General features: G+C 38.8%; 2 protein-coding genes across 3 annotated transcripts; one reads left to right on the top strand and one right to left on the bottom strand.

Annotated features, from left to right (window-relative positions):
* Positions 1 to 7822: 7822 nt before the first annotated feature.
* On the bottom strand, positions 7823 to 14727 carry LOC143019925 (prostasin-like). Its single transcript, XM_076175900.1, has 8 exons — positions 14633 to 14727; positions 13129 to 13296; positions 10809 to 10910; positions 10293 to 10556; positions 9422 to 9542; positions 8790 to 8958; positions 8210 to 8385; positions 7823 to 7969 (listed from the first exon to the last, which is right to left on the bottom strand). The coding sequence occupies exons 1-8, from the start codon at positions 14725 to 14727 to the stop codon at positions 7823 to 7825; spliced, it is 1242 nt and encodes a 413-aa protein (XP_076032015.1).
* A 1442-nt stretch (positions 14728 to 16169) lies between these two features.
* LOC143019779 (uncharacterized) lies at positions 16170 to 17785 on the top strand. 2 transcript variants are annotated; one of them, XM_076175763.1, is made up of 4 exons: positions 16170 to 16297; positions 16387 to 16495; positions 16593 to 16773; positions 17476 to 17785. In XM_076175763.1, exons 1-4 carry the CDS (start codon positions 16235 to 16237, stop codon positions 17597 to 17599), a joined length of 477 nt encoding a protein of 158 aa, XP_076031878.1. In that variant the 5' UTR covers positions 16170 to 16234; the 3' UTR covers positions 17600 to 17785. The 2 variants fall into 2 exon arrangements, with proteins under 2 accessions (XP_076031878.1, XP_076031879.1); XM_076175764.1 differs by having other exon boundaries at positions 16850 to 17591.
* Positions 17786 to 23883: the final 6098 nt, after the last annotated feature.

Below are 23883 nucleotides of genomic sequence, written 5' to 3'. Positions count from 1 at the left end.
CAGTATACTATGTCAATAATATAGATCATTATTGTCTTTTTTTTATCTACCAGGGCTGGTGGGGCCTCATGGAATGAAATTGGTATAGTACGTTTATTTGTTTGTGTTTAGTTTATATATATATGTATGTGTATATATGTGTATATGTATATATGTATATGTGTATATATATATATATATATATGTGTGTGTGTGTGTGTGTGTGTGTGTGTGTGTGTGTGTGTGTGTGTGTGTGTGTGTGTGTGTGTGTGTGTGTGTGTGTGTGTGTGTGTGTGTGTGTATACACATATATTTGTTTTTTGTTTTTGTATTTTTGTATTTATCTATTTGTTTCTACTGGTTTATTTATCTTTCGTTGTTTATCTAATTTATTTGCTTGCTTATTTATTGATTTATTTGCTTGTTTATTTATTTATTTATTAATTTGTTTATTCCTTATTAATCTATTTATTTATCTATTCTCATTTATTCATCAATCTATATATGTAATCACTCGTTCATTTATTCACTTATCTAATAAATTTTCTAATAATTTCTCTGTAATTTTTTTTATTTGTTTATTAATTAATTTATTCATTCGTTTATCTATGTACTCATTTATTCATTGATTTATTTAAAGACATCTAAGGTACAGAAACATGTACAAATAGCAATTTTTTACTTGTATTTCTACACTAGACTGGATTGGTTATAGCCAGTGTATTAGATTACTAGAGATAGTATTAAGTTTCGAGCTAATTGAAGGAAGGAAGGAAGGGTTGCCTTTTAGAGGTGTCCCGATTAATCGGCATGGGCATCGTCATCGGTAATATTTTGCCGATGACGATGCCGATTCTCTCTCTCTCTCTCTCTCTCTCTCTCTCTCTCTCTCTCTCTCTCTCTCTCTCTCTCTCTCTCTCTCTCTCTCTCTCTCTCTCTCTCTCTAAAAAAAAAAAAAAAAAACATTTCTTGCCGATGCCGATTCTCAATAAGTAAATAAATAGATAAAAATAAAATAGAATAAAATAAAGAAAGAAATAAAAAAGCCGATTATTGCCGATACCGATGTCGACTAATCCCCTACTATCTTTGTATTCGACGATTTATTTCCTTGTGTTGATTGGAACGTCAGGGAAGGGTGACCATATTGAGGCCAGGGTAGATTTTTTTTATTCTGAATCTTGTGCGGGATTTCTGGCAGTATCATGGAGAAGGACGGAGAGAGGAAAGGAAGGAAGGAGGTAGGGAGGGATAGAGGGAGGACAAGAGGGAGGGAGGGAGGGAAAATGGGATGGAAGGAGGGAGAGGTGGATAGAGAGAAGGAGAGATGGAGAGAAGGAGGGGGAGACGGAGAGAGGGAGAGACGTAGGGAGAAGGGGAGAAAGGAAAGAGGGGAGAATGGAGGGAAAGAAGGGAGTAGGGAGTGGGAAAGAAGGGAATAGGGAGTAGTTTTTATTTGTTCATTTATTATTATTATGATTTTTTTCGCATCCGACCTAGATATGGACCAAAAGGTCTCCTGTCGGCATGCTCCGCCTTTGTAATCCTTTGTAATATACATATATATATATATATGTGTGTGTGTGTGTGTGTGTGTGTGTGTGTGTGTGTGTGTGTGTGTGTGTGTGTGTGTGTGTGTGTGTGTGTGTGTGTGTGTGTGTGTGTGTGTGTGTGTGTGTGTGTGTGTGTGTGTGTGTGTGTGTGTGTGGTGTTGTGTGGTGTGAGGGTTGGTGTGTGTGTGTGTGTGTGTGTGTGTGTGTGTGTGTGTGTGTGTATTCACCTTGGTGTTTTGGATCACGTGTTGGACTCGTGATCAACAGCTATTTCCCTCCCGGAAGAGAGCTCAGAGCTCGTATGACCGATCTATGGGTAATGCTATGACCTTTCACACACACACACACCCAACTCCCCGCCCACGAGAGTCGGAGTAACGACCCGAAGCGCAGCGATACCGAATTAATTTCGGCGCTGGGCAGGATTCGAACCAGATACTGCAGCATCTCCGTACTGGCATCCAGTACTCTATCAACCGCGCCACCGAGTCGTGTGTGTGTGTGTGTGTGTGTGTGTGTGTGTGTGTGTGTGTGTGTGTGTGTGTGTGTGTGTGCTATGCGCGGGGGTACCGTCTTAATATCTCATTTTATATAAACAATTTTTAAACTCATTTTTTTTTTTTGCACACACCACTTTCTCATCTATCTTGTTCCAACTGTCTATTTCTCTGTGTGTGTGTGTGTGTGTGTGTGTGTGTGTGTGTGTGTGTGTGTGTGTGTGTGTGTGTGTGTGTGTGTGTGTGTGTGTGTAATACAAGAAGCTGACCAAACGCAACGCTGGTAGAGCAATGACAGTTGTTTTGAATGTAAAAACCATGATTTGTGACGTTGACCATTGACGTAATTAATACGTCATAGATAAAGCCCCGCTTTTTCCTTTTTTTTTCTCTTCTTCTTCTTCTTCTTCTTCTTCTTCTTCTTTCTTTTCTTTACCAAACTCAAATTTGGCATACTCGAATACCCACAGTGTGTGGATATATGTGCTTCATGAATATAGGTAGGTACATACATAAAACAAAATAATATATATTCTGCACATTTATACAAATTTTCATCTGTTACAGAGCAACGAACATTTTTCGTCAGATGTATTTTACATAACTACAGTCCTACTTTACATAGATTCCTAATATACCAGCAGACAAAAATAATTCAATGATTGCAACTATTCTACCTTACTTATACTATTTTTTTTTAATTATTTTTGTTTTTTTTTCTTTTTTTTTCCGTTTTAAGTGCGGTATTTTTCTCACATTTTTTTTTTTTTTTTCGAATCCCACACTTTTTTTTTTTGTGATTTTTTACATGTTTTTATAATGCCCCCTGTCTTTTTTTTTTATAAAAAATAATAGTTTTTTTTTTTTCGTTTTTTTTTTTTTTTTTTTTTTTTTTTTTTTTTTTTTTTTTTATTCTTTTTTTTTTTTTGTTATTGTTTTGTTTTTTCTAATTTTTTTTTTTTTTTTTTTGTTTTTTATTTTTTTTTTTTTTTTTTTTTTTTTTGTTTGTTTTTTTTTTTTTTTTTTTTTTTTTTTTTTTATTTTTTTTTTTTTTTTTTTGTTTTTTTTTTTTTTTTGTTTTTTTTTTTTTAATTTATGATTTGGCTATCACAGGCTTAGGATTAATTACAGAAGTGGCATTATCTTATATCACAGTTACGATGGTGACTTTTCACCATCACCTGGTCCTCACACATATCGCTAGTCCGTTTATTCTATAACAACACACTTCTCTACGATTACCAACAGTGACCTGCCCCAACAGTCTAACTGTAAAGGGTAAAGATGTCGGCTTTGGCCGCAGCTATTCAGAGCCTCCTCGTACACTTTTTGTGTCACCTTCTATAATATGATTCTAAACATACGAAGTTGTTACACATAATTATTGACATTACATTCTTGTAAATTCTAGAAGTAAAATATAAATAATGAAGGAACTTTTGCGTCCATATATACAACTGGAATTCAGATTTCTCCGACAACCTTATATTACGTCGTCTAGTGAGACAACGGTACACAACTGCAGACCTGCGGGGCCACATTGACCTGCGAGGGACATCAAATAGCCCAAGAAACCTTGATATATATAATCTTTTACATACAAATTTATTTACATGTTTATTTATTTACTTTCTTGTGTGCTTGTTTATGTCCGTTTATCTATACATTTGTTAATTAATTTATCTATTTATTTACTAATTTATATATTAATTCATTTACTTCTTTATTCATTCGTTCATTTACTTCTTTCGGCGCGCGGACACATCACGAGGAAGAAGTTCGGTACTCTATTCACTCTGACAAGAGACTTTTTTTCAGAACAACACTAATCTTCAGACGTGCTTGATTGCAGGTATCCGGGACATATTGCAGTCATACAAATATATCTTCTCTTACTGCTTGACGAAAATCCCTTTTATTGTGAGGGGACCAATAAGCATAGAAGTACCTTGTATTTTCAACAAGAGAAGATATAATAACACAGTTTCTGTACATCGTGGATCAGATATTTGTGTCCCCATTTGTACACTGTGAGCATGCGCCGACTAGGGCCCCATCTATCGGCGTATAAGAAATACAATACAAAGTTGTCGGCTAAGTTTGGAATCCGGCTGCTGTACACACACAAAACACCAGGATAAGCATATATATATATATATATATATATATATATGATATATATAAACTATATATAATAGTATATATATATATAAATAATAATATATAATACTATATATATATATATATATATATGATATATATATAATATAGTATATCATAGACTAGTATATATCATACATAATACAGGTATAATATACATATTTATAAATATATATTATATATACAAGTGATACAGTATCTATACAGTATATATATATATATATATATATATATATATATAGACATATATCTAAAAATACATATATAACATATATATATTTATATATATATATATATCATGTACATATATATATATTTTGCATTAACATAATATTTGCATACTATATGTACATATATGTTTTATATATGGCATACATAGTTTGCATACATGGATATATCTCTACATATATGTATGTAGGCATAATATATACATAAATACATATATTAAGATATATGTATACATATGTATGCATACATCTATATGCATACATACATATAAGTATATATCTATGTGCATATATAATATACCATAGAGTAAATATAAATACATTATATATATATTACATATATGAAACATTATAAGTACATACATATATGACATATATATATATATGTATATATTGCAAGTAATATATACCCTAAGTATTATATATACATTATATACATTATATATATATATATATAATATATAATATATATCTATATAATAATATAACATATCCAAACATTCTATAATCCTTTAACACACGAATACAAGCTTTATAACACAGAGCACATAACACGATAACACTTTTAACTAATCAAATACTTTCCTAAACATACAAATACTAACAATAAACATAATTTTATACAATAAAATGTATACTATCATTAAGTACCAAAAACAGCGCGTAACAAACACCGAGGGATAAATACATAGGGTGACAAAGATACAAGAATATCGAAATACAGAGAAAAGAACTATTTGTTTTCTTAAAAAGTCTGTTCGAAGAGCTTAAATTTATATGCGATGGGGGGGGGGGTGATTTAGCACGGCCTTTGATCGTGTGCTGGATTTGTAATGAACAGCTGTTACCCTCCAGGATGAGAGCTTGGATCTCACATATGACCCGATCTATGGGTGATGCTGCAACCTTACACATATACACACCCAACTCTTTGTCCACTGGAGTTGAAGTACCGGCTCGCAGTACAGTGATCCTGAAGTTTTCAGCTCTGGGTGGAACTCGAACTTAGATTCTTGAATTAGTTGTCTTGAACAGTACCACTGCACCATCGAACCGAGTGTATTTGCTTGTGTGTGTGTGTGTGTGTATAAATATGGACAAATAAATAAGTACATATGAATATATTATAAAACATTTGTCTTGATGGTATTGCTACAAATCTTTCTATATACCTAAGATTCGAAAACCTCCATTATTTTGTGCTTTTTTTTCGAAAATATACAAAAAAAAATAGAAAGTGATTCAGATATCCGGAATTCTAGATTTCGAAAAAATTCGTCCCAAATATTGAAGATTTTCAGTTAAGAGATCTTTTGTGTTCCCGTTTGTAGAATAAGGAATTAACTCCAGTAACGTTCTGCAAGTCCATATTATTATCAATATCACCAATATTCTCGAGACTTCCTTCATAAAGTGGCTTTTCACACGTACATACTTCCAGTTATTATTCATCCTAGCCCAATGAACAATGATGACGCATCCTATTTACTCTATCATGAATTTGAACTACGAAACGTCAACCGTTTTTAGTTCAAACGAAATGTTCAACTGCAGCACAAGAACGTATTTTGAACAAATATGTTTGAATTCTTATATATGCCGAAGCCCTATTTTGTAACCTTACACTCACAATTTCAGTTTACAAACAATTAAGTTTTTTATATCTCGACTGTTATATGCCATCATAACCGAAGTAGTAGGCTAGAATATTACATCAGTGGAAAATGGAATGTGTCACAATATGCATGTACAAAGCCCGTATCATACCGTGCGCCTACATACAGATTAGCTTAGGGGGCAAAATCAAACTATAGCGACACCACTGACGTCACATGGGCTGTTATGTTCTAATGCTCGAGCTGGCTAGGGAGCACAAGATCACCTAAGCAAACACTCAAGTCTCAAACAGTTTACTTACACGCGGTAAGTCTAGGTCTGTCGCAGCCTTGGATTTCTTGGGATAGGTTAGGTTCGCTTCCCGCACAGCAGCCCGGTCTGCGCATGCGCACTATGTCATATTCCACTTTGACTGATGTCCCGTAAGCGACCACTACAGTGGACCAAGAAAATTGAGATAAGCCTTTACAAAAGATAGTTTCAATTTTATTTAGGACAAATCCAATACTGGAGTTAATCCCTTATTGTGTAACCTTTAAAGTATCATGCCGGGTGGGCATGTGAAGCTTTATTTTTTATCCACTTCATATACTTGGAGACGCGCGTGTACAGACCAGGTAGGCGATAATTTCCGCAGCCGATACCGGTGGAAACGACGCCGACCGCGACCGCACGACCTCCCTTGTCGAGAGTCGTAAGAGGTCCGCCGCTGTCGCCCTGAAACATTAGAATAATTTCGTGTCAGTTTCTTTCCAAGTGATTAGACCTGTGAATTTCACGACCAGGGTAATTCTAGTGCTTACTCTAGTATCTCTTGTTTCGATCCTCCTAGAGTTCTTCATTCAGATTCTTTGTCTGACAACCTTTTCATCTAATTCAAGAAAATTACCTGACTGTCATATAAATACTACATAGGAAACAATTTCACGTACTCAACAAAATACAAATTGACTTTGAAGCGTGGGTAAAAAACTTTACTTGCATAGGTAAAATGTATTTATTCTTTCTTTATCAGTTTATTTTGTTCAGAACTATGATATATGTGTGTTTTCCTGCCTGTATCTTTTATATTGGCTCATTTTGTGTATGGGAAAGACGAGGCTTAGTGTAACAAGCCGAGAAAGTAATGACAGAAAAACATAAGACAGCGGCGCGAGATTATCCATGAAGACAGTAGCACTGATAAACTATCCCTTAATAACTACAAGTGATATCAGGAAGGAGATGAGAGCCATAGGATTAGTGTTTCTTAATGCAGAAGAAATAATAGTATCCTAAGTGGAGTTTCTCTATGATCTTGTCTTCCAGAAGTTAACCAAATGTTTCCAAATAATGGACGTAATATATTCCACTTGTTAGAATTACAGAGAACCTAGAAGTTATCATGTACTGTGGTCATGATCTGGCCCCCAAACTACTTCAGAACTTTCATGACTGCATAACTGTTTACGTCTGAGAGCGTGTACATATGTATGAATTTAAGATGAAGCACTAAGAATTATTATAGGATGCAACAAAAACACCACAATAGGACACTTACGTACAGAAACCACAATCTTCACAACAAAACATCACATGAATATGACAGGAATACAATTCTATGCCAGAACCCTTAATAACACACAACTCTCACACTACATCTTACAACCACCACCAACAGAACGCAGTAAAAAAAGAAAACGCAGCAAACATCTACCAAAACTTGACACCCAAACCATACAAAAATTATACACAGAAACACATTCACACCCAGATAACTAAACAAACACTCCAAAAAAGACCACCTACTTTAAGCTCTAACAACAGCCTTCAGATATAAGTCCCACATAGAAAACCCTCCCACACTAGACAAGAACCACACAAACACACCTGCGCTCAGAACATCATTGAGACAAAACCAACCCAAAATAGGCCTGGCCACAGTTTCAGATTGGCCCTGGTGCAACCACCATAGACACAGAACACCTCATACTACAATGACTTACACTGTCTATCCCCAGACAACAATACAATATATCCTCTCGAAGTGACTTATGGTCCCACCCGAAGGTTGTTACCGGTTTCCTGAAGGCCACAAGTCTTCTGCGGGAGAGATCAGGGCCAGCGGATTGATTGATACACGCTTATGAATGTAACGAAGGAATTTCGGTTAAATCTTTTTATCCGTTATACTTACATAGCAGGAATCCTTGTACCCAGACTCCTCGCCGGCACAAAGGTGTGTTTCGTACAATACTACGGCTCCTTTTTCAGTCACGTTCCGATTAGTCTGTTCCACATACCAGTCCTGGCATACCGCTCGAGGGATTACCTTCACCTCCATCTTCTGCAGCACGTCGGGTACTTTCCCGCCTGTGGAGGGAGGAAGAACACTTGCGTAAGCAAAGTCGAGAAAAACAAAACTAAGATCTTTTGTTTTGGGGCGAGAGCGTCGCGAAATCATGGAAACATTGAAAAAGACCACATGCCTAAAGTAAGTTAAGAAACATAGTTTTCCGTATAGACATGTTAATTCCTGCAATTGCCTTGAAGATGACATAACTAAAACCTAAGACAAATTCAAAATTAAGTATGATAAATGAAGAACAGAACAGCATGACCGTAGTTTCTTGTATAAGACAATTGGGTAAACTGGGCAAACCTTGGTTTCAAGTCACATTAATTTCATTCTTATGACTGTATTGCCAGAAACCAAAATATCAATCTTGATTCAGTCAATAAATTCAGAGACAGAAAGGAGACGATAGAACACTAACCCTTGGAGGTGACGTCAGTCAAGCCCCATCCTGCAACAGACACTCGCTTCTTGTCCAGAGAATCGTCAGGACCGTCGACTTCGTTGTCTGGTAAACAGAGAGGTCGCACGCTGGATGTCCAACTCACGTTTTCAGACAGTATGATCATGCAGATGTCGTTGATGTATTTCTGACGGAAAATAATTTTGTGATCATTCACCAATAGCGTTCATTATATGTTCACAACTAAAAAACAAATGTGTATAACTACAAAGTAATGTCGTAACACATTCGTAAAATTCAACAAGAACCCACTGTGTTGGATAAGAAGAAATGAAATAGATGATATCAATATATTTCGACCACGGACTGTGATCCTCTTCAGTGGAATAGTCCACTGAAGAGGATCACAGTCCGTGATCGAAATATATGGATATCATCTATTTCATTTCTTCTTATCCAACACAGTGGGTTCTTGTTGAACAAATGTGTATGTTTAAAACAGATTCAACGCTTTAAATATTTATTTTGACAGTGAAATGAAATCTCCATCTCGACAGAAACTATCATCTCCCATCTACGGTCGAGGTGATCTCTTTACAGAATAGTAATATGCTTGTATTTCGCTAATCGAAGATTAATTCTCTCCTTACCCGGGTGTAGTTCTCATGAACGTAGACCTGGGCAACGGTAAAGACCTGCTCCGTCCCAGACGGCTCAGTGCTCTTTATGTTGTGCTCGCCGGCCACCACTTGAAGGTCTTCCTTGCGTTGTCTTAAAGAAACAGGCAAGAATTAGTAAACATATTTGATGTTTATATATGTTTATATATAAAGATGGTGAGAAGCTTATGTTACAGGGAGCGAAGCTACGACCAAAGTCGTCGCTATGTCCGAAGACTGTGTCCCGGAACTGCAAGGACAAGTAGCAGTCACTGATAGTCGTTGGATTTGAATCAGAGACGGTTATATTTCATCCCATGTGTCTTTCACCTGAGCGTGGGTGGAGTGCAACCTTGTCACCGAATATAAGGCCGAAATAATAACAGAATTAAAACGAAGGGAAATTAAAAATAAAAATACAGTGATATATATCTCACCAAAGACAAGAGCATGGGATGAGACAGAATATAAAGACTTGATTGTAAATACAACCAAGCAATTAAGAATAGAGATAGGAAATAGCAATAACATAGCGCTGGCGGGAGACTTTAATTACAGGTGAAATGGGAGTGGAGACTGGATGGGAGTGAGGAATCACTGGCACTGATGTTCATCAATGATATGATGAATGGAATAGGTAGCTAAGCATACTTATTAGTTGATAACGCCAATTTCATGCAAGTGAATTGTAGAGAAATGTGAACAAATGTGTGAAATGAGAAATATTAATTTTGAAGTATATGCAAAGAGAAGCTTGTATAAAGGACCAACGGCACTGTGAGAAGCAGACTTGGAATATAATAGAGACAGAAAAGAAGAGTTTCAACCATTCACCAGAGTAACGCGAAGAAAAGTAACTGACCGATTTATACAGTGGGCGGCGGTGATAACGATGCGTTTGTTGATGAGAGCGCCTGCACAGATGTGTCCTCCGTCACCGATCTTGACTGAGACGAGCCACGGGTATTCTCCTGGTCTTGCATCTTGCCCATTTTTTATGCGCCCCAATCTCTTTTGTGGACGACCACACTCCACATCGGCCACTGAAAGAAATAAGAGATCGACATGAAAATACTGCTGCAAATTTTGTTTGATGAGTGAACTTACGCAAAAAGACGTGTTTGGACTGTTGGGGCATGTGACGATCTGTTAGGAATCTGAAAGAAACGTAGGACGGTTCCGACCACGCTACTATCACACTTATTGCTTGCTATTGATTTCTTTGTTCACTTATTTGGCATGTTTTCTTTTTTATGTACCTCGTGCATCTGAGGAACTCCTTTCGGCATTTTTTTTACCCATTGTAAACTTTTGAAAAGTAAAAAATAAGTGCCTGGGGCACAGATAGACAAAATGTACTTCAGATTACTTGACTGACTAGTATGAATCCATATGAAGATTACGGTCCTCGAAAACGATCCAAACATATTTTATGGACGCTGTTGTGATTATATCATTTAAGCCATATGTTTCTTTAAATCTGTCAACATATAAAAGAGAATCACAGAGAAACCGAAAAATACAAACTTTTGTGTTAAAAAACATTTTGGGGCGAGTTTGTGTTTAGGAATGGTGTAGGTTAGTAGGGATGATGATTTTCTTCATATTTTTACACATCAACTTTACTGTGCTGAGTGATTAATTGTTTTGTTAATAATCTAGCTCGAGTAGTCCTTGGAGAACCATAATTGAATGTAGTTGATTTCAGGAAGTGCATTTCTGACGAATACATAATTAATGATTGATTGTTGAATAAATATGCATGCAATGCCTTAGGTTGCTGGCCATGGAACAGTTTCGTCAGTGCTTACTTTGCAAATCAGTTGTCCCATTACTTTTTTCCCAAGTCCCAAGAATCGTAAATTACATGATACCTTGCCAACACCGCAGTCAATACTTTTTAGTCACGGCTGATTCACGCGAACCAACGCGAATCATTTTTATGATGCTGTCTTTTCTTAATGAAGAGCAGTTTTCGCTTGGGACAAGCGTTCATTCATTAAGAAACTAAATAAATAGATAAAATCAATATGAACAAACGAATGAATAGATAAATAGAATATTACTCTAATCAGAAAAAGTTTTCTTCAAGTAGATCTCATCATAATTCATGTCGTTGATGTGTTAGTACACTTGGATGGAAAGTGTGATAGACATTCAACAAAAGCCGAAGAATGGTCCATTTCTCTAGTTGAAAAAAAATTGCTATACAGCTCAAAGACGAATTTAGCACTATTCAATATTGTATTTATTTCAACTTATATAGATAATTCGGTTAACATCTAGTAACTGGTGCATATAGACCGCACCGTGCGGTTTTCATAGTTGATTTCCTCCCTCCCGTGCTCCAACTCCTCCTTATTCATTCGCTTGCCGACTCACACAATATATTTTCCTCATTTAAGAAATAAAAGATAATTATGAAAAACCAAAACTGGATCAGGAGTTGTAGCGAAAAGTGGTAACGTGACCCATAAAAAAAAAAAAATCTTTGTAAGGAGTCGAAGTGTTATGGCGCGTTTATGAGTAGCTGTTGCACACATGCCAATGGCAGGTATTGCTACGCAACCTAACTCCATCGTGATCCATTCAACGACGCCCCGCAAGCGTGAATGCGTACGTGTGTGTTGGCCAGGGTTCCTTCCAAATGTAAAAATTACAGCAAGAAAGCTTCCTAATGTTGTTTTTCCATGAGAGCAAAGAAAAAATATACAAATCAGTCTTCGCTAGCAACCAAAGAAAATCATCTCATATAAACCGGAATAAAACCACTAGCAACCCTATAGATGCTGTACGGAAGGTATTAATCGAGACAGTAACATATGGCGTATGTCGTTGGACAGTCTTAACAAGTACGAAAGGGATTAATGTTTCTTCACATAATGGTGGTACTGAAATATTATCTGAGTTTATGTATTCACTGTGAAGTCTAAGAACGAAGTGTTAGTATTTTGTGGATGATAATCAGCTCTATATTTTCAGAAAAATATACATTATATATAACCTCTTTGCCGTTCTTCTCGTGTTTTCGTTTGGCATTTAAACTTGCTCATTGGGGAAATTGAAGTTTGCACCAGTCTCCTTGCTGTGTACATGGTAAAGCATGTGTCAGAATACAGCATCGGCAATCAATCGCTCGCCCTTTCCATCAGAAATCAGTTATACTCTGCCGACCACAGATTTAACCCAGAGCGCTAGTCCCGATTGCCATTGCCAGTCTCATTAGCATTAATGTGAATATCACTACAGTGTGCCTCTTGAGGACAGAAGAATGTGTGGGGAGTGGTCTATATGATCCCATAAGTTTTGCAAAACGTTTACCGTCACGACTAGTCTATCCGTGCCATTTAGTTTACTGCCAAGTCAAAATTGAACAGAACAACATAAGCTAGGTATTACCGTACGACGACAGTCTACCCTTACACCCCAACCCCGGGAGAGGTAAGTGAATCGCCAGATTCAAAGAACAGGAAACTAGTAGGCGGGTAGATAAAACAAAAGCACAGAGAACAGATAAAAATATTGTGGTGTTAATTAATTTATTGCTAATACAAGCTGTGCAGGCCACCTGAGGAAAACTACCAAAATAAAAATATTATATCATCTAAGCCACTATTGTGAAATTGTTTTGGAGATGCAGGAGAAGAATGTAGTCATTTAGTTTATCACCTCGTAGCTGTATCAGCAGAATCAAATACGCTGCCTGACGTGGGATAATTACATTAATAGAAATGTTTACACCTTTTACCCGCTGCATTTGTCTGTCACCTCTAGCGTCCCATATTTCACCAGCATGAGCGACAACCGTTAAGGCCACCGGGTCCAAGTACATTTGTTTATTCAGTTGTTGGTCGTATGTTTCCCTCCTGTTAGTAATGACCACGTTTTAATTGTATGATATTTGTGTAATGAATATGGAAGTTAACAAAGAATGTTATTCCAAGGAGAAGCATTTTTACAACGATACCGATAACAAGTAAAATAAATTCACTCTATCTCCTCACACGTTCTTGTGCCCGTATGTTCCCTTTGGCTACTTCAACGTTTAATTCAGCTGAGGGGATATCTTTCCTCCAAGGTTACAAGTAATGTTTCCTCTCATTTTTGCTGTGAATGTGCGCAGAAATTTGCCTTCTCTGAAAAATATGTGCCATGGCGGCAAAGTCGATTCCTTTGCAATGGAAGCACTAATTAAAGGGAAAAAAAAAAGAATTATTGGTTTGACTGCTGGTAATTTACCATATTTTTAGAGAATTAAAAGTTGATGTTTGTGTGGAATTTCTTTATTGAATGGATTTTAATACAATTTGAAAACCTTGTGTGCGCACATTTTTTTTTTCTTTATGTGCGCTAATTTTAAAACGTACGCGTGCACATGTGCACAGCTTAAAGGGAACGTTGGTTAAAAGTACTGGTTAATCCTAATGTGCACTTTTGGTCTCCATTATGACCACTATAGAACTTTTTTTTTTTTTTTAAGAGAGAGAGAAAAATAATTTTCATTTCAAGGAAGGATTGTTTTGCCTTCCTAACAAGGAAGATAGTAGTCGTCTGGTAACAAGTCCTACGGATCTTTTTTAACCACTTCCACTCTTCTTCGAACTTCGGCCTGTCCTATCACCTTTTCATCAGAAGTCGCAAAGGCGAGGTGAAACAATTATGAATTGTATCCCAGATGACAAATTATAACGTGTTTAGTATTCAAGCATCACTGTAAGCTTCTCGTAACCTACTAGTACAAGTAATAGATCTCCAGTAACAGTTCTTTCCTTCTGCTAATAAAACACAGTCACAGAGGCACCTACGAATTTGTAAATGTAAACATTTGCCAAGACTTTATGAGACTCATTTTGAATGAGGGGAGGGAAAAGAGATGTAACTACATCGGAAAGTTGGGTCGCACCTGCATTCATGATTCAGCCTATACTGGCCGTGGCACAGTCCGCAACAAGGTCATGAGACACTTGACGCACAATTTTCCTCGATTTCACCTTGGCTCCCTTTTAGACTTTACATACATCTGAAATAACTAAATTTCCTGTGGTACTCGAGTATGCACTGTCGTCGAAATAAATTAATTAATAGCAGCTGACATTATCTACCTAATGGCTTTACAATACACCTAAAAAAAATCCGTATTTCTGTAACACCAGTGTTTCAATGACGCTTTCCGAGTAACATCGACGTCATATTTGTACCTACTTCACCCATGCTACTTCCTCAGTGCTTGCCGTTCCCGCTTTCTTTGACAACGCGCGGTGCGATATTTTCCTTGTGACAGAAATGTTGGTAAACATTGCCGTCACCATTCCATTGGCGTCTTTCGCCTCGTCTTGCTAGACTGCCTTCTTCGTTGTTTCATACAGCACTGTTTGAAATTACAAGGTGTATACTACTATTTATAATTTACGACAACAAATTTCATGTCAAAATATTAGAAGGCAGAGAACCTTTCTCACTCGAGAAGTTGAAAATTCGATTCATTATCTTTGCTGCTAGTGGACTTGTCTTACATCACCCACCTACTAAACCGTTAATTTGAACAATGGACGAGGTTGGTCTATTGTTGGCAACTCTGTACGCTTTTCCGTAATGCTTTCCAAATTGCTCTCCGACCCTGGGGCATCACTGACTTGTAACGGTCAGCCTCTATGAGCACGGAAGCGCACATACGAATTCCAGATTCCACATACCTCGAGTCTAATATAACACAATATCATTTGAGGTAGTTGATATTTTTTGTTGTAAAGTGTGTATACGCAACTACATTTAAAACGATAGTGAGTCATTAAGACAAATGGAGAGAAAGTGGAAAGGAACTGGAAACTATACAAAGAAGGAGATCTCTACGCCAAAACTTTGAAAGGCGCTGTTCTCATCAATACAACAAATCCGTCTCAAGAGTTGTGTGCAAACTCGAGCGAAAAAGCTCCATATGTCGCAATTCTTCCGATTTTCTTTCCAAACTAACTGTAACATTTTATATGTGATACAGTGGACTAAAACGAAATTGCTTTAATTTTTTCAGAATAGGGAATAGTTTTCCGACAATGAATAACCAAAATAAAATTAAAAGAGGCATGCTGGCTGACGACACTTTTAATGCTCAAACAATAGAGCGCCGCATGAAGAATGAGACTGGACCTCAGCGTAAAATGTACCCGATGAATTGAACGTATCTTCTTAGGATCAACGACATATCTTATTGGATACTGCTTCATTTCAGGTTCTTTTTATTTACTTGTTTCTAAGAGTCATCTTCTTGGACACAGTAGGATAAATGTGTAAATGTTATGATTCCTCTGCCAAAGCAAATGGGCTGGGAAAACATGATTTTGATCATTCATATTTACAGTGATACTGCTGTGTATAGTACTATTGATTAAACAAACAAGAAACCCAGAAGTTTGGGAAAACATCATTGAACAAGGTGTAGAATTTCAGTCAAGCTATTTTGTGATGTATATGATGATTTTTCAGTTGAGTACTTGTGTTGCAAAAGCAAAGTAAATAAATGTATATTGCATACAAAAGATACCAATGAGTTCTAGTACAATAAAACAACAATTGAAAATATTGTACAGGTAGATTAAACAAGTACAATTATTTGATTTACAGTATCTGAATATCCGTTTCTTTCCCCGGCAACCAAAACAATACAGTGAATCGAATTACCTATGAGTAAACAAACAACTTCGTCGACAGAACCGATGTTATAAATACCAGTCCCACTGTGCGTCGGCTATTCCGTAAGAGAAGTGTGGCAATGAGTGGTAATGCCCGCTGAATCTTAGTTTGCTCGGAATGAAATTTGTTATAGTGACATTAACCCTTGTGGTAATATTAGGTAGTGCCTGTGATGCAACGGTAAGTAGTTTTATAGCAGAATTCTTTGTGACTTGTAGTAAACTTGTCTTGATGAATAACTACTAGATTTACAAAACTAATCCCAACAGAGATCACGCCGGTCTGTTGCCGGGTGGTTTGTAGACTACTTTGTTGAAGGTCTGCTGGATATGGCGTTGACCGGTGATGAGCATACCTTCGCCTACACCATGTACAAGAGTATGTACTATGAACTCCTTGAATCTAAAAATTTCAAGTTAATTTCATAACTAAAATGACTTTGAAATTAGCCTGTTTAACGACTTTTTATACGCAGGTTACCGTGGTCATGACGAGTGCTTTGAACGCCTTTTATGTGAACTAGGCATAAGACTCCGTGAGTTCCACGGTTCAACCAGAATGCTGTCTTATATTGACAACTTCGTACCCCCATCTTACAAAAACCTGATCGAGACTCTTAAGCAAGCTTCACAAGGAACCTCTTGCGATGATATTGGGTAAGTTGACAAAATTGACTAATGTAATGGATCTAATACAACTGAGGCGTTAGTCTGTTAACGTGAATATGTACAGGTGCGGTACTATTGGACTTTTGGCGAAGGAAACTCACGTCCATGACAGTTTGAGTGGGTAGCTGCACACCAGCCCTCCACACCTGCCGAAATTTTAGCATTCGGGGCGTCCCCAAGTTTTAACCAAGGACCCCCAATTTGTAGCCATATTTCACTTGTACACTACTTTTAAATCCCGACAGTGTAACTATTTCACTTGTTAGCAATATCTTTGATCTAAAATAGACCACTATATCTCGTAAGCCGTTTGACAACTTCCAGCGGTAGAACCGGTGAACTGAGTTTTAATACAAAGTTTGTACAGACTGCTTGATCGGGGAGTAGGGGAGCAAGGTTAGTGATGCGTATTTAAAGGTTTCTTTAGGGAGTGCTAGCAGCCCCATGGTGCCCTGGAAAGGTAGGGGCTGCTGCTGTTGTTGGTGCCCTGAACTAGATGGGGGGGGGGGGTTTGCTGGAAAGGTTTTACTTAGATTTTTTTTTCAAATTTATGTAACTAGATGCAACAGGATGTTGGGTTATGTCAATATGAACTGAGTATTCAGAAATCGGGAGAGGAATATTGATATCCTACAGTCTCTACACTAAACTTGTCTACGCTATTACTGACCTACTTTAAATCGTATGCAGAAACCCATCTCTACAGACGAGCATTCGGCAGCCTTCCGATTGCCTGAAGGCTACTTTGTTCATAATTCCTCTCGTTCAAGTTCCTACTTTATTCTGGCTACCGTCAGGTTTTCATCCATCTTGAAAGAGGATAAAGTAAAGCTTGGGACTATATTCAATCGTAGGACTCAAAATGTGTATGTTTGCAGTAGCATTTGTATCGAATTCTTAAACACGAAGGAATTGACCTTTCAACCGGGAAGGACTAAAAATTCACTTTAGAACTTTCCCGCCCAAATTTTGTACTTTTTTAAATAAAATTCTAATACTTGGTGTTCGTATTCACTTACCCTGCTATCCATAAGAAGTAATTCTAAGTATAGGTGGTGTGGACCTCTGCTCGTGCTTGGATTCATACGACATAGACACGGCATAAACCACAAAGCTGTCTTGTTATGGACTCTTGTCTTGCCGTAGCAACTCGCACAGCGAAGGTAGGAATCTACCGAACTAATTACTATACGTAGTATAGTATGAAGTCCCAGCAGCAAGTGTTGTACTGCATGATCCCCTTCCTACTGCTGGACGTAAGGTTTTGTCATAATTGTGCTATCTAAATGCTGTATCCTGGAGAATACTGTATAAACTTGTAGCTAGAAAACCTATTGGGCCCAGAATCAGATTGTATGGTACATGATCTACCAACGCTTCGTCACTGATCTCGTGCTGCTGTCGTGCTTTTAAAATTTCTTTAATTGGTACGGAGTGTAGTTTGATGACTATCCCCTAGTGTCCTCCTGTGAATAAAGTCTGCAGTTTCCTTGACAAGTGAATTGGTATTCTATGATTGTTCATTTATGGCTGCAAAGCTTCATTGGTTTAGATTAGTTATGAACACTACTAGATACTTTGGTGTCTAACGGATGTTAAGAGGTGTGGGGGGGGAGCTGCCCTGTTTCTGCATATGTAGTGCTGCGAAAGTCGCCAGTATTGAGGCGTAAGCAAAGAATGTTGTTCATAACAAGTTCTATCGCAGTGCTATTACTATGTGCTTGATATTTGAAGTGGTTCACCTAAGGGTTAAGTCCAGATTCACCGTCAGTCCAACTTTTGATGTAATTAAGTTCTAAAGCAGTGCCTCCGGCGCTTGGCCTTCAAGCCAAGAATTTCATAAATCAATCAATCTAAAGCAGTGCTAATGTTTTAGGTGAAGTCCATTTGAGTTGTCGAGAAGGCCCAAAAATCGGGTCGGGTTCACTGGGATGAGTGCTTGCAGTAGTCTTTACAGAAGTGCATGAGGACGTCAAAAGGATAAATGGATTCCCAGATCATATACCCAGTGGTTTGCTCGGGTGTGGCTCAGGTGGTGGTAGGTATGAGGAGGGTTGGTTCAGACTCGGAGCAGGTCTGGGTAATAGAGATGGGAACTGCCGATTTTGACTTTTCATCGTCTGGTTTGGTGAAAAGAATAGAGGACACTTCCTTGGAAGGAGGCAGGGTAGCTTGCTGGATGTATGGCAAATATAGAATCGTTCCTTTATGTGCTTGAACTTTGTAGATTAAGAGTTATGAAAGTGTGCAGTTTAGGGGTTGTGAAGTAGAGTGGTTAAACTGTATAGTAGGTTCTTGTACTTCTGGTGGAGAAAGTGAAATGGGGGTTCAAGTGGCACAATAAAGAGGGTCCTACGGTTTAATTTGGCGATTATTGTCCTCTATAAAGAGTGGAAATCTGCTCCGTTGTTACCATTGTAGAATTTTTGTTTCTCGAGTTGGAGGTGGGGGGGGGGGATTCTTCACTGATCACAGGGAGGTGTCGCGGAGCGGGAGTGCAGCAGAGTGGGGGGGGGGCTAAGGGAGTGCTGCTGCCTCCTTGTTTTTAATCGTCCATGACACGTATGGGCGACCTGACTCGGGGCAACTCCCCACCCAGGGTAGATGTAGAGGATATGTTTATAGTAACTTTTCTATAACCTTCCCCATGTGGAGCGAGTAGATCTTAAATAGCGTTGCCCAGTAGTTTAGGCTGCTATCGAGCTGTTTTTATACGGTGTTACCACAGGGCGACCACTGGTCCTATACCATCTGCCGTGTGGGTTGTGACAAAGGGCTTCCAGATATCGCAAACCTTTCCCACTGTCATACACCATCGCCAGAGGACGTTTGGTTGTTATATAGAATAATTAAATTATTGATTATGGGAGAGAAAATTGAGTGACTGAATATATTGTCTCGGTCACTCCCCCACTCTGCATCAACTCTCGGATGGAAATCGAAGGCAAGGGCATCATTTGGAGATGGTGAGGCAGCAGTAGATGTTCTTTCAACCTACTTTCGAGGCCATTAATAGACCACAGCCCAGTCCTCTGGTCCTCGGATGTTAAACGTGGTATAGACGTTGGGTACACAAACAAACCACTTAAAATCAGTCAAGTCCCATATATACTCGTACATGGTTCTCGTCACATTATTGGTAAGGTTTTGTCATGGATCTCGTTTCGAGGTCTTGCAGCACTCTGCCTCGCTTCCAGCCCAAGAAGAGGGAGGGACGTGCTTACATATATATACTTTTTTCATATCTATACTTCGCTCCCATACAGAGGCATTGGATTCACTATAAATGAGAGATGATGCATCCTCAAAAAGCAATGTTTGAAGGGGTGAGGACCATCCTTTAAGCGTTCAGGGCGACATCTGTCCAAGATTTGCGAGATGTCGCGGATGGGTACCGTAATCATCGTCTCGCAGAAGTATGTTGGCTACAGCTTTGACCAGATTAGGGCGTATGGCCTTGCATCGAGTTTGAGATGTATCGCCAAGGTTCTGTCGTATCTTGAAATACCTCACCGATCTTGTGATCATCCATTCGACGAGGTTGAAATTCCCCACCAAATATAGGTGTTAAATTCCTGGTAGTGGTAGGTGTGTGTGTGTGTGTCTGTCTGTCTGTGTGTGTGTCTTTGTGTGTGTGTATGTGTATGTCTGTCTGCCTGTCTGTCTGCACCTCTTGTAGACAATTGAACAAATTCCCTGCCGCTTTCCCGACAGCTTCATGGGGTTGCACAGGGTTTCAGATATTCGCTCAACAGTGATTTGGATTGAAGGCGCAAGGGGCGTTAAATGGTTTCTATTACCTCCAGCCATACGATAAATCTGATGTTTTGAGTTGTTTGAACAGTCTGCATCATACATAGATTTCATGAGTCATCTGAGTTAATAGGCTGTTGAGTACGAGGAATTCGATAGTTCGTTACATGCAGTGAAGTTAGGTAGGAGACCCCATTCGTCCCTGCAGGCCGACCAGCGTTATAGTTGTTCGGTACTAAATTAGCCGTTTATGGAAGGACATGCTTGGCTGCATCATCCCTCTTCCATAGAGAAAAATTTCCTACATTACAGTAAAACAAGGTTACGCTGTATCAATTCTACTTTAATATACAAGTATCTACACTATTCATTACTAGACCATATGCGCACGTTCGGCTTCACGTACGCACGAACACACGCACTCTTGTGTTGTGAGGCATATGCATGCTTCCAGATGAGCGCACAAGGCCGCCTTGTGCCGTGCACTGACCGGAAAAATGCTCAAGGCACTGCGTTGTACTGTTGTGGGGTCTGATACTCGGATGCATGACTATATAGATGGAAGCGCAAAATGAACGAAATTGGTGTATGAAACAATGTCGGCATTTAGGGATATTCACATTAGGAAATGTACATGGAGGAAGTGCAGACTAACAACGTGCAAGATGCACCCAAATGCCCTTAGGCCGTGAGCCTTGAGCATTGTCTATGCTCGCAGTTCCGTGTGATTGATGTGTCGTGGATGACTGCATCATGTTCATGTACGGAGATTGAATATATAGTGTGAAAAATTCTGCATACAGAGTCAGGAATAACAGTTATCGTAGGAAGATGTACGAGTATGTTATTCCCGAAGTAACTCGCTCTTGATTTCTGCGCTTGATTTCGATAAAGTTTCATATAGATTTGCCAGATTGAGTCACTGTGGTGAGGTACATAGACTGTGTCCTCTCAGAGGACAAGTCAGTCCTGCAGTGAATCAAGACTGAACTCTGGTTTGCTCACCTGACAACGGCCCGTTTGTCTATTCGCTTTTGTATCCTGAGGTGCGTGGGTACAGTTTCGAGTATTACGAAGAGCGACATGGACCTTGAGGAACAATTAAAGCTCAGATATGATGCGCGCATTCTCAGGGACGAGGATAATTTCTTATTTATAACAAGGAAATCTTATCTGAGTTTGATACGCGTCAACTTTTGCCTATTTCATCTATAACGCCTCTCATCAAGGTCAGTGACCTTATAACCTTATATATTATTCATCACTAATTATTTGTATATGTGATTTTTGTCCATTATCACATTATCATTGTCATTTGTAATCCACACACAGGCCCTTCTTTGTTCTGCTTGACTTTTACATTTCTTGTTACACATGCATACACGAGGCTATATGATTTTGGTCGATAATCCACAACTGACCTACAATTTAGTCCATATCCTATTGCACGTGGCATACTAAAACTCTTGTGTTTGCCTGCGCATATAATAAACAAACAAAACGGAAGGCCCGCATTTGGGTTCGACTTGAAGTATCGCTTTCACTCGACTAAATGTCGTGTCACGGTTACTGCCAACGTTTGTCAACACACATCGGGGCGTGATTTTGGGTTAGGCTGACCTCTGTCACCTAATTAGCGAGTTCCAATCCTTACGCAGACCCGTCATCGTATCCATTAGCCGAGTATGTATTTACCTATTTACCTAACTGTACTATACAGGAAAGGATTAAAGCTCATTTGGGTCCTGTCTTACTCTCCAATTTATCATACGTAGTTTCAAATGTGTGTGCGTGTGCGTGTGTGTTAATTGAAGGTGGTAATAAAATATGTAAGGTATGTATTTTCATCAGTATTTCTCTAACAGGCCTAATACCAGGTTAGGCCTATCTCCACTATATTTTATACGTGTGAACAGACGGGCATTCTGATTTACCAATGGTACTCCCCCTACAATAAATGTCAAAGCGTCTTACAATACCAAGAATATTATCCCATCGATTTTCAACGTTGGCATTATTGCGCGATTCGACACCACTCAGTCTGTAGTTTCCGTCAAAAGTCGTTGTGTTGGGGCATCCTTCCGACGGGACGTTCCAGCCAGGTCAAAGCGTCGCACACTTACCCGTCGCAGAGGTACCATAGGCAATATACCTAAGGTAGGTGGGCTCCTCTGCTGACTTCTGTCAGAAGAACAAGGAAAGAAGCGCGGACTCCGAGGACGCCCGTCGAAAGGAGTTCATGGGCGAGGTCACCGAGAACGGACCTGTGAAGGTGAACCGGGTTTACATCGTGCGAGGCTCTCTTGCGTCAGCGCCATTGTAAGATGAAGTTTTAGCCGCAGGAAAAAAGTGAACTCCGTACTTTCCAAGAGAGATACAAAGCTGATGTACCGTACTTGTCCTGCAGAACCTTCGATCACAGATTACCTGACAGGACCGGGGGAATCCAGCGTAACACCAAGTCTTCCAAGAGGTGACGATGAGTACTTGGGAGGTGTGGGAAGTCTGTCGCCTGTACCCTGCAGTGACACAGTACGAACTCCCCATTCAGGAAGTCCAAGTCTCGCGAGTCGTGATATACGGGTATTCCCGACCTTGACCCACCTCTCGGGGAGGAAGCGTTGTTGTGGAGTGTCGAGAAAATCCTCCCATGAGTCGTTCTACCCCTGATTAATTTGCCTCTTTAACAACTACTAAAGACTACAGTTGACATCGGGTATTTGTCTAGATGTGTTTACACCCTCCCGAAAAAGCACATGTGCATACGCACGTAATGTATATGTACAAACATCGTGTGTGTGTGTGTATGTCCACGACCGGCCATAAGTCACCGGAAAAGCGAGATCCGCTTATTCCTGTGACATTGGGTGCACAGTACCACAACAACGGCCTGACATCATTCCCTCCCCCTCCCATTTTCTACCAAAGGGGTGACTACATACTTGAATAAAATTGTCTGGCTTTGGTCAGAACAGAACGGTAGCCTCTAGTATGGAAGGAATTAACGATTAGCAACAACACTATTCAATATTTCGTCGATGGTAACCAGCGATTCTATCCTTAGGGACAATGTCGCACCAAAGAGATGATTTTTTGGAATTCTGTAACAATGACTATCGAACCAAAGAAGCAGGATCATAGAGATTTTAGGAGAGTAACAGTAAGGTTGGATAGAAGTTAAATTGATCAAGATTTTTTTCTAGACTGATATCCAACGATAAACGAATGCAGGACGGATTAATCTTATTCAACTGAGAGGTAATTACATAATATTGAGATGAATATGAATTTATATATTCCCTAATGCCTTATCCCATATAAATGGGATTTTCAGTTTCTAAAGTC

The sequence above is a fragment of the Oratosquilla oratoria genome, chromosome 38, assembly GCF_046742065.1.
Source record: "Oratosquilla oratoria isolate Oo_2021 chromosome 38, ASM4674206v1, whole genome shotgun sequence".
Lineage (NCBI taxonomy): Eukaryota > Metazoa > Arthropoda > Malacostraca > Stomatopoda > Squillidae > Oratosquilla > Oratosquilla oratoria.
The sequence above is the reverse complement of the archived record's forward strand: the minus strand, read 5'-3'. Positions and strand labels throughout refer to the sequence as shown.

What these genes read in the sequence shown, in the direction of transcription:
- LOC143019779 (XM_076175763.1), top strand. Translation starts at nt 16,235, where the DNA reads ATGAAATTTGTTATAGTGACATTAACCCTTGTGGTAATATTAGGTAGT. An exon ending in CGCCTACACCATGTACAAGA is followed by an intron (nt 16,496 to 16,592) that starts GTATGTACTATG and finishes TTTTATACGCAG; the next exon opens with GTTACCGTGGTCATGACGAG. An exon ending in ACCTCTTGCGATGATATTGG is followed by an intron (nt 16,774 to 17,475) that starts GTAAGTTGACAA and finishes AATCGTATGCAG; the next exon opens with AAACCCATCTCTACAGACGA.
- LOC143019925 (XM_076175900.1), bottom strand. Translation starts at nt 14,727, where the DNA reads ATGTTTACCAACATTTCTGTCACAAGGAAAATATCGCACCGCGCGTTG. An exon ending in GAGGAAGTAGCATGGGTGAA is followed by an intron (nt 13,297 to 14,632) that starts GTAGGTACAAAT and finishes CATTACTAACAG; the next exon opens with GAGGGAAACATACGACCAAC. An exon ending in GGTACAAGGATTCCTGCTAT is followed by an intron (nt 7,970 to 8,209) that starts GTAAGTATAACG and finishes TGGTTGCACCAG; the next exon opens with GGCCAATCTGAAACTGTGGC.